The sequence below is a fragment of the Bubalus bubalis genome, chromosome 17 (assembly GCF_019923935.1).
Source record: "Bubalus bubalis isolate 160015118507 breed Murrah chromosome 17, NDDB_SH_1, whole genome shotgun sequence".
In the NCBI taxonomy this organism is placed as follows: Eukaryota; Metazoa; Chordata; class Mammalia; order Artiodactyla; family Bovidae; genus Bubalus; species Bubalus bubalis.
Window position 1 is genome coordinate 14817755 of NC_059173.1, and position 13712 is coordinate 14831466.

Sequence of the window (13712 nt, forward strand, 5' to 3'; positions counted from 1 at the left end):
AGAGTGGGTTGCCATGCCCTCCTCCAGGGGATCTTCCCAACCCAGGGATCGACCCCAGGTCTCTCTCATTGAAGGCGGATTCTTTACTGTCTGAGCCACCAGGGAAGCCCAGAAAGACTCTATTTGATGCTAATTCATTTTTTTTTTTGTGTGTGTGTGTAATAAAGTTTTATTAAAGTATAAAGGAGATAGAGAAAGCTTCTGACATAGGCATCAGAAGGGGGCAGAAAGAGTACCCGCTTGCTAGTGTTAACAATGAGGTTATATAATCCAAAGAATGTCTGGAGGTTGTAAAGACCTCATCAGACCTACTCCCATAATTTACATTTTAAGATAACACTGTCCTCAGGCAAGATACATCCTTGTAAAGACCAGGTCTACTCCCATAATTAACATTTCAAGATCACAGAAGGTTTAATCCAAAGACCGTCCTTAGGCAGGATACATTATTGTTATATAATCCTAAGGAATGTGGAGAAAGAAAAAAAGTTTGTCTTTCTTCCTCCTTGAGAATTACAGACCCCTCTCTCCTTGGGGACTCCTAGACTCCCTATCAACCTGCCTAGGAACGGACTCTCTCATTCCCCCCTTTTCTTTTAGGAGAATTATGTTGCCTAGGGAAAAGGGGCGTTGTTCTCGTTCCATAACTACTTCCAAGCTGACAAGGGGCGTTGTCCCTAAATTGGTGAGGCATTTTGCCAATATTCCTTTCTCCTTCCTCCCTCCATTTTTTTTTTAAACGAGAGAGGAAACTCAGGCAACTAGAATCTGACAACTTTGTGCTGTTTCCCTTGTGTGTGTTTATACATTTATTTAAATTTACCATTCTCTTCTGTTTATGGCAAATGATACTGGTTCTCCATTTATGAAGGTGACACAAAATCCTTTTCTTTAAATTGGAGTATAATTGCTTTACCATGTTGTGTTAGTTTCTGCTGTACAACAAAGTGAATCAGCTTTGTATGTATACATACAGCCCCTCCCTCTTGAGCCTCCCTTCCTCCCCACTCTTCCCCTCTAGGTCATCACAAAGCACCGAGCTGAGCTCCCTGTGCTTGACAGCAGGTTCCCACTAGCTACCTGTTTTACACTTAGTATATGTGTCCTCTTCTATCTCTGCTGTCTCTGGCTCGCCAACCTTCATACCAGTCCACCAGACCACCAGAGCATCCGCCTTCATTTCCCACAACTCCCCGAACTTCACTCCTCCATGGTCAAGACTGAAGGGAGGGGGCTTCTTGCCCCTTCAACCCCATCTCAACTGGTTTCCCCCCTGGGGTATACATCTCCCAGTTTACCCAGTCTCCCTGTTCCTGACATGGGGACCTGTGGTTCATATTCAGGTCTTTATATGACTTGATATGCTCCTTCTACTGCCTGTGGGTGCCTCCCACGTACGCACTCCCAGAAGACGGAGCTGGTCTCTACTACAGGAAGTGACCTCTATTCTATGGGTCTCCTGCTTTGCCCAGGAGAATCCCAGCTTATGCCCATGTGCTGTCACGATTATTAGTGGTGCTCCCACTTTGCTCTCTAAAGTGTCATGGTTTAGCAGATAATCTTTTATTGGCTGTGCTGCATGGCATGCAGGACCTTAGTTCCCCAACCAGAGGTCAAACCTGGGCCCCCTGCAGTGGACGCTGGGAGTCCTAACCACTGGACCACCAGGGAACTCCCTAGCTGATAATTTTTAAAACCATCATACTATATATATATATATATATATATATATATATATATATATATATATATAAAAAATCGGCTTCCCTGGTGGCTCAGTGGCAAAAATCCACCTGCCAATGCAGGAGACGCAGGTTTGATCCCTGGGTCAGGAAGATCCCCTGGAGAAGAAAATGACAACCCACTCCAGTATTCTTGCCTGGAGAATCCCATGGGCAAAGGAGCCTGGTGGGTTATAGTCCATGAGGTTTCAAAGAGTCAGACATGACTTAGCAACTAAACAACAACTCAACTATATATATTTTAGCATTCACCATGGAGCCACATGTGCCGGGGGGCCCATATGCCTCTGATCATGACGATGGATATTTGTCTCTGCTATGTGAAAGTCTGAGTGTCTAAGAGGTCAAGACACAGAGGATGTTTACCGTTTCAATTCTAAAAAAATCAAGCAACAAATCATAAGCCCTCTATCTTTTTGTCTCTCCCTCAAATGGTCCCCCTCCCCCAAGATCCCTGATGGAGAGTCAGGCATACGTGATGGGAAGGACACCTTGCTTATAAGCAGAGGTTCCTGGGAGCTGGGCTCTTGATTTTCTGCCCTAAGACTGAAAAGTTTTAGTTCCCCCTTTGTGGCTTGGCAGCCGGGAGGCGTGCCCTGGTGCTACCTGGAAGCTGTACAGAACTGCAATATTGATCTCCACCAGTGCCTGGTCCTTCCACAGAGAGGATGTCTTCCTCATGTCCAAGTTCATCTTCTTGGCCACATCCTGAAAGGGGAAGGAAATATAGACTCACAGGCTGGGCTACCTCTGGGTTTCAGACTAAAGAGGGACTGGGCTAGCATCACCAATAAAATTCTTCATTAATTAATGAACTCATATGTAGACTAATTCACTCAAATTTTTTTTTTTTTTTTTGAGGACATACTGGTAGCAGGAAACTAGAGCGACTTGACTGGCCCTTTGGTTACTGAGCTTACCTTCTAGAGTGGGGAGAGACAGAAAATAATACTGTGATGAGTGTTAATTCCTAGGAAGAAAATAAGGCAAGGAACTAGGAGAAAGAGGGATAGGGGCAGGATGAATTGAACCAGGAGAGTCACTGAGGGACCACTGCAAAGGTGGCACACACATGAGATCCAAATGAGGAGAAGAAGCAAGACATTTGAAAATCTTGGGAGGAAATGTTCTAGGTAGAAAGAACAGTATGTGCAAAGAGCCTGGGGTGGGATCAGGCTGGTGTTGAGATACAGAAAGAAGGTCAATGTATTTGAACGGTAGGGAGTCAGGGGGACGTAGGACTCTGATGAAAAAGAGAGATGCAGGACTGGATTATGCAGGGTGTGCAAAGCGGTCAGGATTTTATTTCAAATATGATGAGGAGGGTCTTTGAAGGGCTTTAAGGAGCTATTCGGGTCTGGGAGTGATAGCAGTTGCTTTCTATCTTTTTTTTTTTAATTCTTCTTCTTCTTTCTTATCATCATTACTTTCTACTGGGGAAAGCTCTCCACCCATTCCATTTCATCTCCAGAGCGGCCACTACTTGGAATCTAGATCATGAGTATTTTGAGTTTATGGAGACACCCGTCGACTCCGTTTGGCAGATGAGGAAACTGAGGTTCAGACTGCTGCACAGACTTGCTCGCAGCCTGCAGAGCCAGTTGGCCTCAGAGCTGGAGCCAAGGAGTTGAGTAACACCCAAGACCTGGGAGCGGCTCCCCAGTCAGCCGACTCCTTTGGCAAAACTGCTTGGCAAAAACAACCCCTGACATTTAAGTTACGGCTCCAGCTCCAGTAGGAGCTGATGTCAGAAGCAGGGAAGACCCAACAGCAAATCCATTAATTAGAGCCTGGCTTCTCACTTCCTCTGTCAATTCTAATCATTTGTGGGAACCTAGGTCTCATTATGCGGTTAGAATGTGACAATTTCTCAAGTTTGAGTAAATTGCTTCGCAGGCCCAGCTGTCAACATTTGTACATAACGGCAGTTAGAGTTGGAAGGCTGGGGCGGGAGCGAGTCTCATTTAAGTTACCCAGTGACTACTCTGTGCAATCGAAATGTGAACCTGAGTCCTGAAAGCAGACATTAATTTACTCTTTGGAGACTGGGGCGTTAGGTTCTGTTTGGGGTCTTTTAGCAGTGACACAAATGCAAAGAGTAAGAAATTGGCCGCTTTACATAAATACATATAAAACTTGAGTTATTTTATAAAAGACAGTGTGTACAAGCAGTCATGCTGCTATTGTTATTTCTACCACATTATTTTGGTTAAAATAATAGAAATTAGTTGCAGCGTCATCTAATGACTTCTTTTAAGTCATATGTATTAAGTCAAACATATATGACTTAAAAAAATCCCCAAACACGACTTGAGCCACATCTCTGGAAATTGCCTAGAAATGTTTTTTCCTTTCCTGTCAGGAGTTTGCATAGATCAAGTGTCAGAGGTATTGGTTTGATAACATTTATATGTTGCAGTACAATTACTGCTGTAGGGTGAGTTAACACCTCTATCCAGTCACATAATTACCATTTCTTTTTTTGTGGTGAGATTAAGATATAGTTTCTCTGCAACTTCGAAACTCATAACACAGTATCATTGTTGACTATAAATAACTACCTGTGCATTAGATCTCCATGACTTATCTGCAAGTTGTAAGTCTGTACACATCAACAAACATTTTTCCCAGTTCTCCTGCCACCTCCCCCTGCCAACCACCCTCCCGCACCCCCCTTACAGCTCCTGGTAACCACCACTCTCCTCTCCGTTTTATGGAGTTTGGCTTTTTTTAGATTCCATATAGATGTGAGATCACCCAGTATCTGTCTTTTTATGTCTGATTTATCTCATTAGCATAATGCCCTCAAGGTCCACCCAGGTGAATGTCCATGGATTTTTAACACTATAAACCTAACGCTTGACTCTGACTTCGAACTTTGCTCTGTGCTTTCTTTACTGTGTGACATAGGCTCAGTGCTTAACTTCTCTGTTTCTCAGTGTTTTCTTTTGAAATAAGGCCAACCACAGCAGACTGTTGTTAGAAACAGCATTTGCTGACAAAACCGCAGCGCTGCTGACGCATTCAGCAAAGCGGAGCTCCAGGGAGCAGTCCGCCCCAGCAGTGTTCAGTAGATGAAGATGACTCAGCCTGGGTTGGGGGTAGCAGAGGAATAGGGGGTGGGGAGTCAGACCCTCCACTGAGAAATGCACATGGTGGGAAAAATCACTGCCAACCCTCCCTCCTTGTTTTTTCAGAAAAGAGACCAAAAATGCCCCAAGTTCATGTCCCTTCCGAAAGCTTCTAACCAGGTTTGACCTCGACAGGCAGGGCAGTAGAATGGTCATGAACTTGGGTCATAATACCAGCCTGGGTTCACACCGCCGCTCTGTGACCCCCTAGCTGTGTGACTCTGAACTTGTCATGTTAATCCGCCAAAAGGCCTCAGTTTCCTCACCTGTGAAGGGAGCATTTTCACACCCAGAGGATGTGAGGAAGATCAAATGAGCATACAATAACCGGCAAAGTGCTTGGAGTCGCACTCAGCATATAGCGCAGGTGCTCTTAATGCCATGGAAGCCTTCGGAAAAGCCTGGGGCTCCTTATAGCTGCAGGTTCTGTGTTAACCTCTTCCAGTTGCTGAGCCCCAGAGCTCAGCTGTGGGGAAGGACCACTGAGCCCACGCCCTGCACCCCGTGCATCCGCCGTCGGGACGCCCGGGGGGCTTCACCTCCAGGATGTTGTATCGGGAGCTGTCGCAGTAGTCGCGGACGCCAATCTCTGTGCCCATGTACCAGCCGCTGAAGGGACAGGCGCTGAACTCCAGGCCGCCGATCTCCAGGAGCATGTTGGACACTGCAGGGAGGCCGTACCACTTCAGTCCAAGGTCCTTGAACCACTCGAACCTGTGGAGAGCAACACAGCCCAGCGCGCTGTGGGGCGGGAGCCTCAGGGGCAGACACGTGGGCGGGATCTCCTTAGTCTGGGGATGCCGAAATGCCAGCGCCTGACTGGGGCTTACTACTTTGGAACCTGATTCCTGGGCTCACGTCTGACCTGTGGAATCATGCCGCCATCCACATCAGAGGCCTGAGAATATGCACTTTCACATATTTCCCAGGTGATTTGCATGGACATCCAGGCCTGGGAACCACTGCCATGGGCTGCTATTTATCGCCTAAACTCACCTGGAAGGTGAATTCAGGAGAAAGTGAGCATCGCTGAGTTCCTTTTTCTTTTTTTAATTAACTTTTTGTTTTGTATTAGGGTATAGCCAATTAACAATGTTGTGATAATTTCACGTGAACAGTGAAGAGACTCAGCCATACATTTACATGTATCCATTCTCCCCCAAACTCCCCTCCCATCCAGGCTGCCACATAACATTGAGCCGAGTTCCCTGTGCTACTCAGTAGGTCCTTGTTGGTTATCCTTTTTTTTTTTTTTTTTTTTTTTTTGTGGAAACTAGGGAGCTTTATTGGTTACATATTGTGCTGCAGAGCCAACAGACCACATTAGAGCCAGAGGATACATGCAGACAGGCAGCTTCGACTATACACATGCACCCCAGGAGCCCTGAGTCATTGCTCATGGCTTTGCCCTGGTTTCCAGCGACAGGGTCTGGCCTCCTCGGTCCCGTGCTTGGAGCAGGAATGTAAGAGAAGCTGCTGCACCCAGCCTCCAAGGGGCAAGGGAGCGGCCAGAGGACCTGCCTGAGCGAGTAGGTGTAGACCGCCACACTGATAAATATAGAGCCGCTGAGTGCCTTCTGACCACAGGGCATTTGCAAGGCAGTTCCTTCCTGCTCTTTTCCTTCTGTGCCTGTCCAGCTCTTACTCACACTTTCTTTCTCAGCTAAAATGCTGCTTACAAAAAAATAATAAATAAATAAAATGCTGCTTACTCTGGAAGCCTTCTCTGATGCCCGATCTGGGTTGGGTCAGGCAGTTTTACGCCTCTAGGTACCATAACATTATTTTGCAACACTCGATTGGAATTAAGTGGTTTATTTGGGTAACCGATCTCCTCTTTGAGATTGAAAGCACCACGGAGGTGGGGACCAAGTCAGTGACAAAGGCCTGCACAATGCATGACCCAGAGTGGGAATAATAAACAGTTTTGAATGACAAGTGAATGAATGAGTGGAGGCCAAGTTTCACCAATGAAGCTGGTTGAGATCCTAGATACCCGGCAGTGTTGGGAGCCTTAGGACACTTGCTCCATCTCCAGGACCTGGACCAGGGTGGGGCAAGTAAGGCACTGGCTGTGGGTACAAAATTGAGGAGCACCAACAAACCCAGTAATCAAGATCAAATATTCTAAATTAATTCAGTGTCTTAAAAAAAAATTAACACAAAACCACCATGATGAGCAAAACATCAAAACTTTACATAAAGACAGGATCCCACTCTGCACTTGTATACTTTACCTCACTTGCTTACCCTAATCTCAGCCCTGAACTGGCCCTTGTTTAAGAACTTTGATACATTATGCATCATGGATTTAAAAAGCTTATCTTGTTTTTTTTTTAATTACATTAAAATACTATTTATTTGATGATTGATTTTTTTGGTGCTTCCTCCATCAATTTTGCTCCTGAGGCCAGGTCTTATCGTGGAGTTCTTTTACTCTCAAAAAGTGTAAATTCTATTTGTGTTGCTGGCCTCAGCCCTCACAGCCCTATCCCAAACCCAAACTACTTTTGAACTTGAGCTGCATCAGGTCACATAGTTTTTAATGGTTCCCGCTATTTAAAATTTGCACCCATAACAATGCAGAAAGCGCTTCTGCTCTTTTGCTCTTTGTGTGTGTGTGCGCGCGTGTTGATCGCTTCAGTCATGTCTGACTCTTTGTGACCCCATGGACTATAGACCACCAGGCTACTCTGTCCATGAGATTCTCCAGGCAAGAACACTGGAGTGGGTTGCCATTCCCTTCTCCAATTTCGGACCTTAGGGTTGGAAAATGGATTGGTCCAGGTTGATGACTTAAAAGGAGTGGGGTAAAAAGGGAAATTTTTAAAGAATTGAAGTATAGTCAATATATAATATTATATAATATGTAATATGTACAATATAGTGAAAGACATATATATATAATCCCTATATATATAATCACTATAATGTGTAAGGTATACAATATAGTGATTCACAATTTTTAAAGGTTATATTCCATTTATAGTTGTTGTAAAATACTGGCTATATTAGGGCTTCCCCGGTGGCTCAGACGGTAAAGAATCTGCCTGCAATGTGGGAGATCTGGGTTCGATCCCTGGGTTGGAAAGACCCACTGGAGGAGGGCATGGCAACCCACTCCAGTATTCTTGCCTGGAGAATCCCATGGACAGAGGAGCCTGGGGGGCTACAGTCCATGGGGTCACAAAGAATTGGATAGCTGAGGGACTAATCACAAAGCACTGGCTATATTCCCTATATTGTACAGTATATTCTTGTAGCTTATTTATTTTATCCATAATGGTTTTTACCTCTTTATCCCCTATCCCTCTATCCCTCTATTGCCCCTCACCTCTTCCATCTCTCCATGGGACCCCTAGTTTATCCTCTGTATCTATATTCTCTATATTCTGTATATCTGTATTCTCTATCTCCTTTTTTGTTATATTCCCTAGCTTGTTGTATTTTTTAGGTTCTACACCTAAGTGATATCATATAGTATTTGTCTTTCTCTATCTGACTTATAAGGAGGGGGATTTTGATTCAGAAAATATGATGGTCCCTCGGCTGGTAAAGGAGGAATTACTGATCTCGAGGGAACCCGCCTTGCCTTGGCCCCATGGTGAAGATAGGAACCAAGACCCCCTTTCAGCCTCTGTCTGGGCTGGAGAGACAGGAGGGGGCTCCGGGGTTGGGCAGAGAGGGGCACTGAGTAAACCACTCCCCCATCCTCTCCCTCCCCATGCCAGGCCCTCTTACTTGGGGTGCCTGATGGGGACTTCCAGCACCAACTCTGGAGGGATCTGGAAGAGCTCTGGGTCGTTGCCGTTTGCCTGGAGCAGGAGCGGCAGGACATCGAAGCGGCTTCGTGGGGGTTTCCAGCCCTGCTGTATGCAGATCTGCAAGCAGAGCCTCCAGGTCAGACCACTGAGCCCCAGGCCCTCCAGACGCAACAGGGGTGAGGGGAGGGGCAAAGGTCCCAGGGCCCGCCCCCAGCGGCCCCTTCCTCCGGAGGCTCTGGGCCAGGCCACCTCCTACATGAAGTTCTCCCTGATATCATCATGTAACTAGTACAACTTCCCGTGGTTCCACAGGACAGAAGACAAGCCCGCCCTCCGGCCCCTCACTTGGTGATGTTTTCTGGGCCTTCCCTGCCCTCTGGGAACTCCCGGAGCAAGGGTTGAACTGACATTTGCACTGGAAGTATTTGCACTCCGCGCCCTCAGTGCAAAGACATGAAGAAAATCTACCAAATTGGATGAGGGCAGCTCTCTCAGAATGACTGCAGAAAAATGCACCTGTTAGAGCAGTTATCCACTGAAATATAAAGCCAGCCATGTAAGTAACTTAAAATTTTCTAACAGACACATTTTAAAATGTATTAAAAAAAAAAACCCAAAACCCTAAAGCAAAACCCGGCAAAGATGAATTTAAATAATATATTCATTTGAAACAGTTTTAATTTCAATAATATTTAATTAGTTATTAATTATAGCATGATATTTATTATATAAAGAGTAGTCGTAATTTATTAACACAATACTAAAACATTAATATAAAATGTTAATAACATAACCACATTAAAATATTAATATCGATATTATATTATTGATATTTATATAAAATATTCAGAGAAAGCAATGGCACCCCACTCCAGTACTCTTGCCTGGAAAATCCCATGGACGGAGGAGCCTGGTAGGCTTCAGTCCATGGGGCTGCTAAGAGTTGGACACGACGGAGCAACTTCACTTTCACTGTTCACTTTCATGCATTGGAGAAGGAAATGGCAACCCACTCCAGTGTTCTTGCCTGGAGAATTCCAGGGACAGGGCAGCCTGATGGGCTGCCGTCTATGGGGTCACACAGAGTTGGACACGATTGAGGTGACTTAGCAGCAGCATATAAAATATTAATGATATATAAATATTATATAATATTGATAGCATATATAACTATACACTATAATATTAATATTTTAATAGGGGCACAGTGGTAAAGAATCCACCTGCCAATGCAGGAGACAAAGAGTCAGACATGACTGAATGAACATGTGCACGCAAGCACGTGCACGCGCATGCACACACACACATACACACACACACGTGGTGTGGTTCAGTCACTAAGTTGTGTCTGACTCTTCTGTGACCTCATGGACCATAGCCCACCAAGCTCCTCTGTCCATGGCATTTCCCAGGCAAGAATACTGAAGTGCGTTGCCATTTCCTTCTCTGGGGGATCTTCCCAATCCAGGAATTGAACCCGTGTTTCCTGCATTGGCAGACAGATTCTTGACCCCTGAGGGAAACCTTATTAACAGTATATTTGGCACTAAAATTAAATATGAAATATATGTATTAATCCAATAAAATATAAAAATATATAATTAAAATACCATTAACTGATTAATGATAAATAATTAATATTAATATATTTAAAGATATTTAACAAAATTAACTATATGTGTTAATACAGTAAATGTATTAATTTATTAATAAATAGAAATAGATTAGTCCAATATTACCCACAACATTATTTTTCAGCAGGTAATCAAGTTACAAATTACTAATGAGACCTTTCCACTCTTTTTTTGTTCTCCGTCTCAGAGACCATGTACCTTACACTTAGGGCATGTTTCCATCTGGACTCACAACATTTCATGTGGTCACTGGCTTGGTGCGGCCAGTGGCTGCCATGCTGGGGCTTTCGAAAGTTACAGCTATGTGGTTATGTTTGGGGTGATTCCCTCTGCTGGGCTGGTAGACAGAGGAAGCACAGAAGTGTGGGTTTAGGGGAGCATGTGGTATCAGTGAGGTTTCTGGGGACAGAAGGAGAGGAAGAGGCTGAGGCATGTCTGTTCTGGCCTCCACAAGGACAAGGTGAGCCAAGTATACAGTTAGAGCTCAGCCAGGTGGAGCAGAGAGTCTGGCTGAGCCTAAACGGCACAGGTGTGACTCCTGGTCTCCTTGCTTACAACCCCCTCCCCAGGATAATAACATTTTAGTAAGAAAAGCTCCCTGCAAATGAAGTCAGCAGCCTTGAGGGTGGGGGGCAGCCCCCTTATGGGGAAGGTACTGGGGTGGAGCATGAGGGTGGTTTGAGGGAAGAACAGGATGAAGCAGAATGGCAGCTGAGTGGGTGACAAATAAAAGGGGAACCAGGCCTGTACGCCTGAGGTGTTCCAGGAGTGGGGTCCGCCTATGATACTTCCTGTGGGCATAGATTTTGGAAGCTTCCAGGCCTTACCTGTGTACATCACCACCTGGAAGGAACCTGGATGGGGAGAAGGTGGGGTTCGTGTTCCCAGTGGCTTGTATGAACTGACTTGGGCTGCCAGCAATAGTGGGGTGCTGGAGAGTCAAGTTCATCTGGAGAGGGGCTGTGTCGGTGGGCAGAATGTTGTACAGAGAAATGAATGAATGGATGAAGGGGATGAGGCTGACATATACCTCACTCAGAAAAGATGGCGCCAGGGACTCCCTGGTGGCTAGGACTCTGCACTCCCAATGCAGGAGGCTTGAGTTCAATCCCTGGTCAGGGAACTAGATCCTACATGCCTCAACTAAGAGTTTGCACAGCACAGCTTAAGATTCCACATTGACTAAAAGACCCCACATGCAGCAACTAAGACCCAGTGCAGCCAAATAAATAAGTATTTTTAAAAAAGAAAAGAAAAGATGCTAGGTATGACTTCCACATATTAGTTCCCCTCCTCGTGGGGGAAGGCAGGAGATTTGGCCTGTACTTCTAGCTTTCCCTTTGCTATTGCAGTAGCCTTGGATAATGCATTTGGCCAGTCTGAGTGTGACTCACTCTACTCATCTGTGAAATGGGACAACAGTCCCCATCATGAGGGTTGGGTGACGTAACGACATGAAAACGACCAGCTGTAACAGAACCAGCTGGACTGGAGGCAGACAGACAGAGCGGGAGGCCTGGAGGTGAGTAAGTGGCACCTACTGCCTGCTCTCTCTGTGATGATATTAAGCCAAGAAAAGTCTGAAGATAAAGAGAGTTTGGGGGATGAGAGTCTGGGTGGGGGAGGGGCGGGGGCGCCTACCTCCGTGAACTCCACGTTGGCTGGGTCCCCCAGGATGGAGCCATCGGGCTGCTTATAGCCAGCGTAGCGGATGAGTTGGGAGTTCCAAACGCGGAAGTCGTGCTTGCCGTCGGTCCTCTGGGGAAATATGGTGATCGCAGATCTGTGGTGGAGAGAGGGGGACATTTGGCATCGGGGCTGGGCTTGCACTTCAGAGAAAGACTGAAAGAGGAGCTGCTCAGGTCAACAGTGCACAAGGCTCAGGGTGGATTCACATCTGCTCCGAGGCCCCCAGGGCCCATGGAGCAGCTGTTGGAGGGGGTGGGACTCTGCTCTGTCCCTCCACTGACCATTAGGTGAGGAAGCGCAGAGGAAGGGAAGCCCCAGGCCAGCTCGCAGAAGGAAACAAATGCCTCTCCAACTGGAGTCTTTTGAACAATCTTGACTTGGGCCATTTTTCCAGAAAGTTCTTTTGCACCAGGTAATCCTCAGGCTCTGTCTCCCCTTAAGAACTCACCACTGATTCCCAGTTTCAGTCTTTCTTTTACCACCTTCATTACTGCCCCAGTTGCTCACCCCTTCTACAGATTTATGATTAATAGCAGATTGACTTTCATTTGTACTGATATTTATTTATTTAAAAAAAGTAAAGACTGCCCCTGGCCTCACTCACCCAAACAGGCAACTATGAGATCCTGTATTATTATCAAACTGTAGAAAGATGTTGTTGCCTGCAGAAGGCACCTCACTGGAGCCCTGCCCTCTTTTTGTTAAAAGGGAGATCAGCAGTTTGGAGAGATGTTCATGATGCCTTATTCTCTTTGGCACCATCAGAAAGACTGAAAAAAAGGAGAGTAACTTTTTCACAAAGTGATTCAATGTAGGGACTTCCCTGGTGGTCCAGTGGTTAAGATTCCGTGTGCCCAAAGAAGGGGGCCCAGGTTCAGTCCCTGATCAGGGAACTAGATGCCACATGCCACAACTGAGAGCCAATGTGGTCACACACACACACAAAAAAGGGTGGTTCAATGTTATCTCTTGCAAGGAGCTCTTGTTACCTGGACTCATCAGTTCCATCCATGGACCAAACCCAAGGCTATGAAGCCACGTCCTGGCTTATGTCAACATGGGGGTGACATCACAGGTCCACCTCCATGCTCACAGATCTGCTCCCATTCATATCTTGCCCTGGAGCCCTGCTCCTGCTGCCTGCCTTGGCTGGAGTCCTTTTCTGCTGTCATGTACCTGATTTCAAGGCCCAACTCAAATCTGCCTTCTTCACACAGCATCGCCTGTCTTATCTGGTTCCCAGGGTCTCCTTTGTGAGCACATTTAGATCTTGCTATCTGCGCAAGATCGTATCACATTTAATTCTACAGGGAGTGGTGTGTCACACCTTGGGTAAATCTGGAACCCAGGCTGAAGGTGAAGTCACAGAGGGCCAAAGACGCTCTTAAGAATCTCTTGGCAAGGGTGCCGTACTGTAGATGAACACAGACTGAGTCAAATTGTCAGCATTTCCCTTCAGTGTTAAAACACATGGCTGTTTGGCTGAGCAGCAGATAACACGTGTTTTTGTTTGTTTACATATTTTAAAAGTATGTTTAGAAACTCCAGAATGACATGCACTGGGATGGGATGCTTACTCTGTGCAAGAATGAGCCCGGAGGAAGACACGGGACAGCTTTACACCTCCTGTCTCCCAAGTCTCCTGAGCTTCTCATGAAATAGCAAGTCAAATGCCCCGTCTTGTTTAAATTTCATCTCTCTCCCTCTCTTCCTCCCTCTCTTATTTTAGATTATTTCTATATATGGCATACA

General features: G+C 45.8%; 1 protein-coding gene across 1 annotated transcript in view; it reads right to left on the reverse strand.

Moving 5' to 3' along the window:
* NOS1 (nitric oxide synthase 1) overlaps nt 1-13712 on the reverse strand; it is a 122958-nt gene that overhangs the window by 37344 nt on the left and 71902 nt on the right. Inside the window, exons 10-13 of the mRNA XM_044930142.2 lie at nt 11913-12054; nt 8615-8754; nt 5413-5587; nt 2349-2450 (exon numbers count right to left, since the gene is read on the reverse strand). Coding sequence (XP_044786077.2) covers nt 2349-2450; nt 5413-5587; nt 8615-8754; nt 11913-12054 — 559 coding nt within the window. The remainder of the gene's footprint in view (nt 1-2348; nt 2451-5412; nt 5588-8614; nt 8755-11912; nt 12055-13712) is intronic.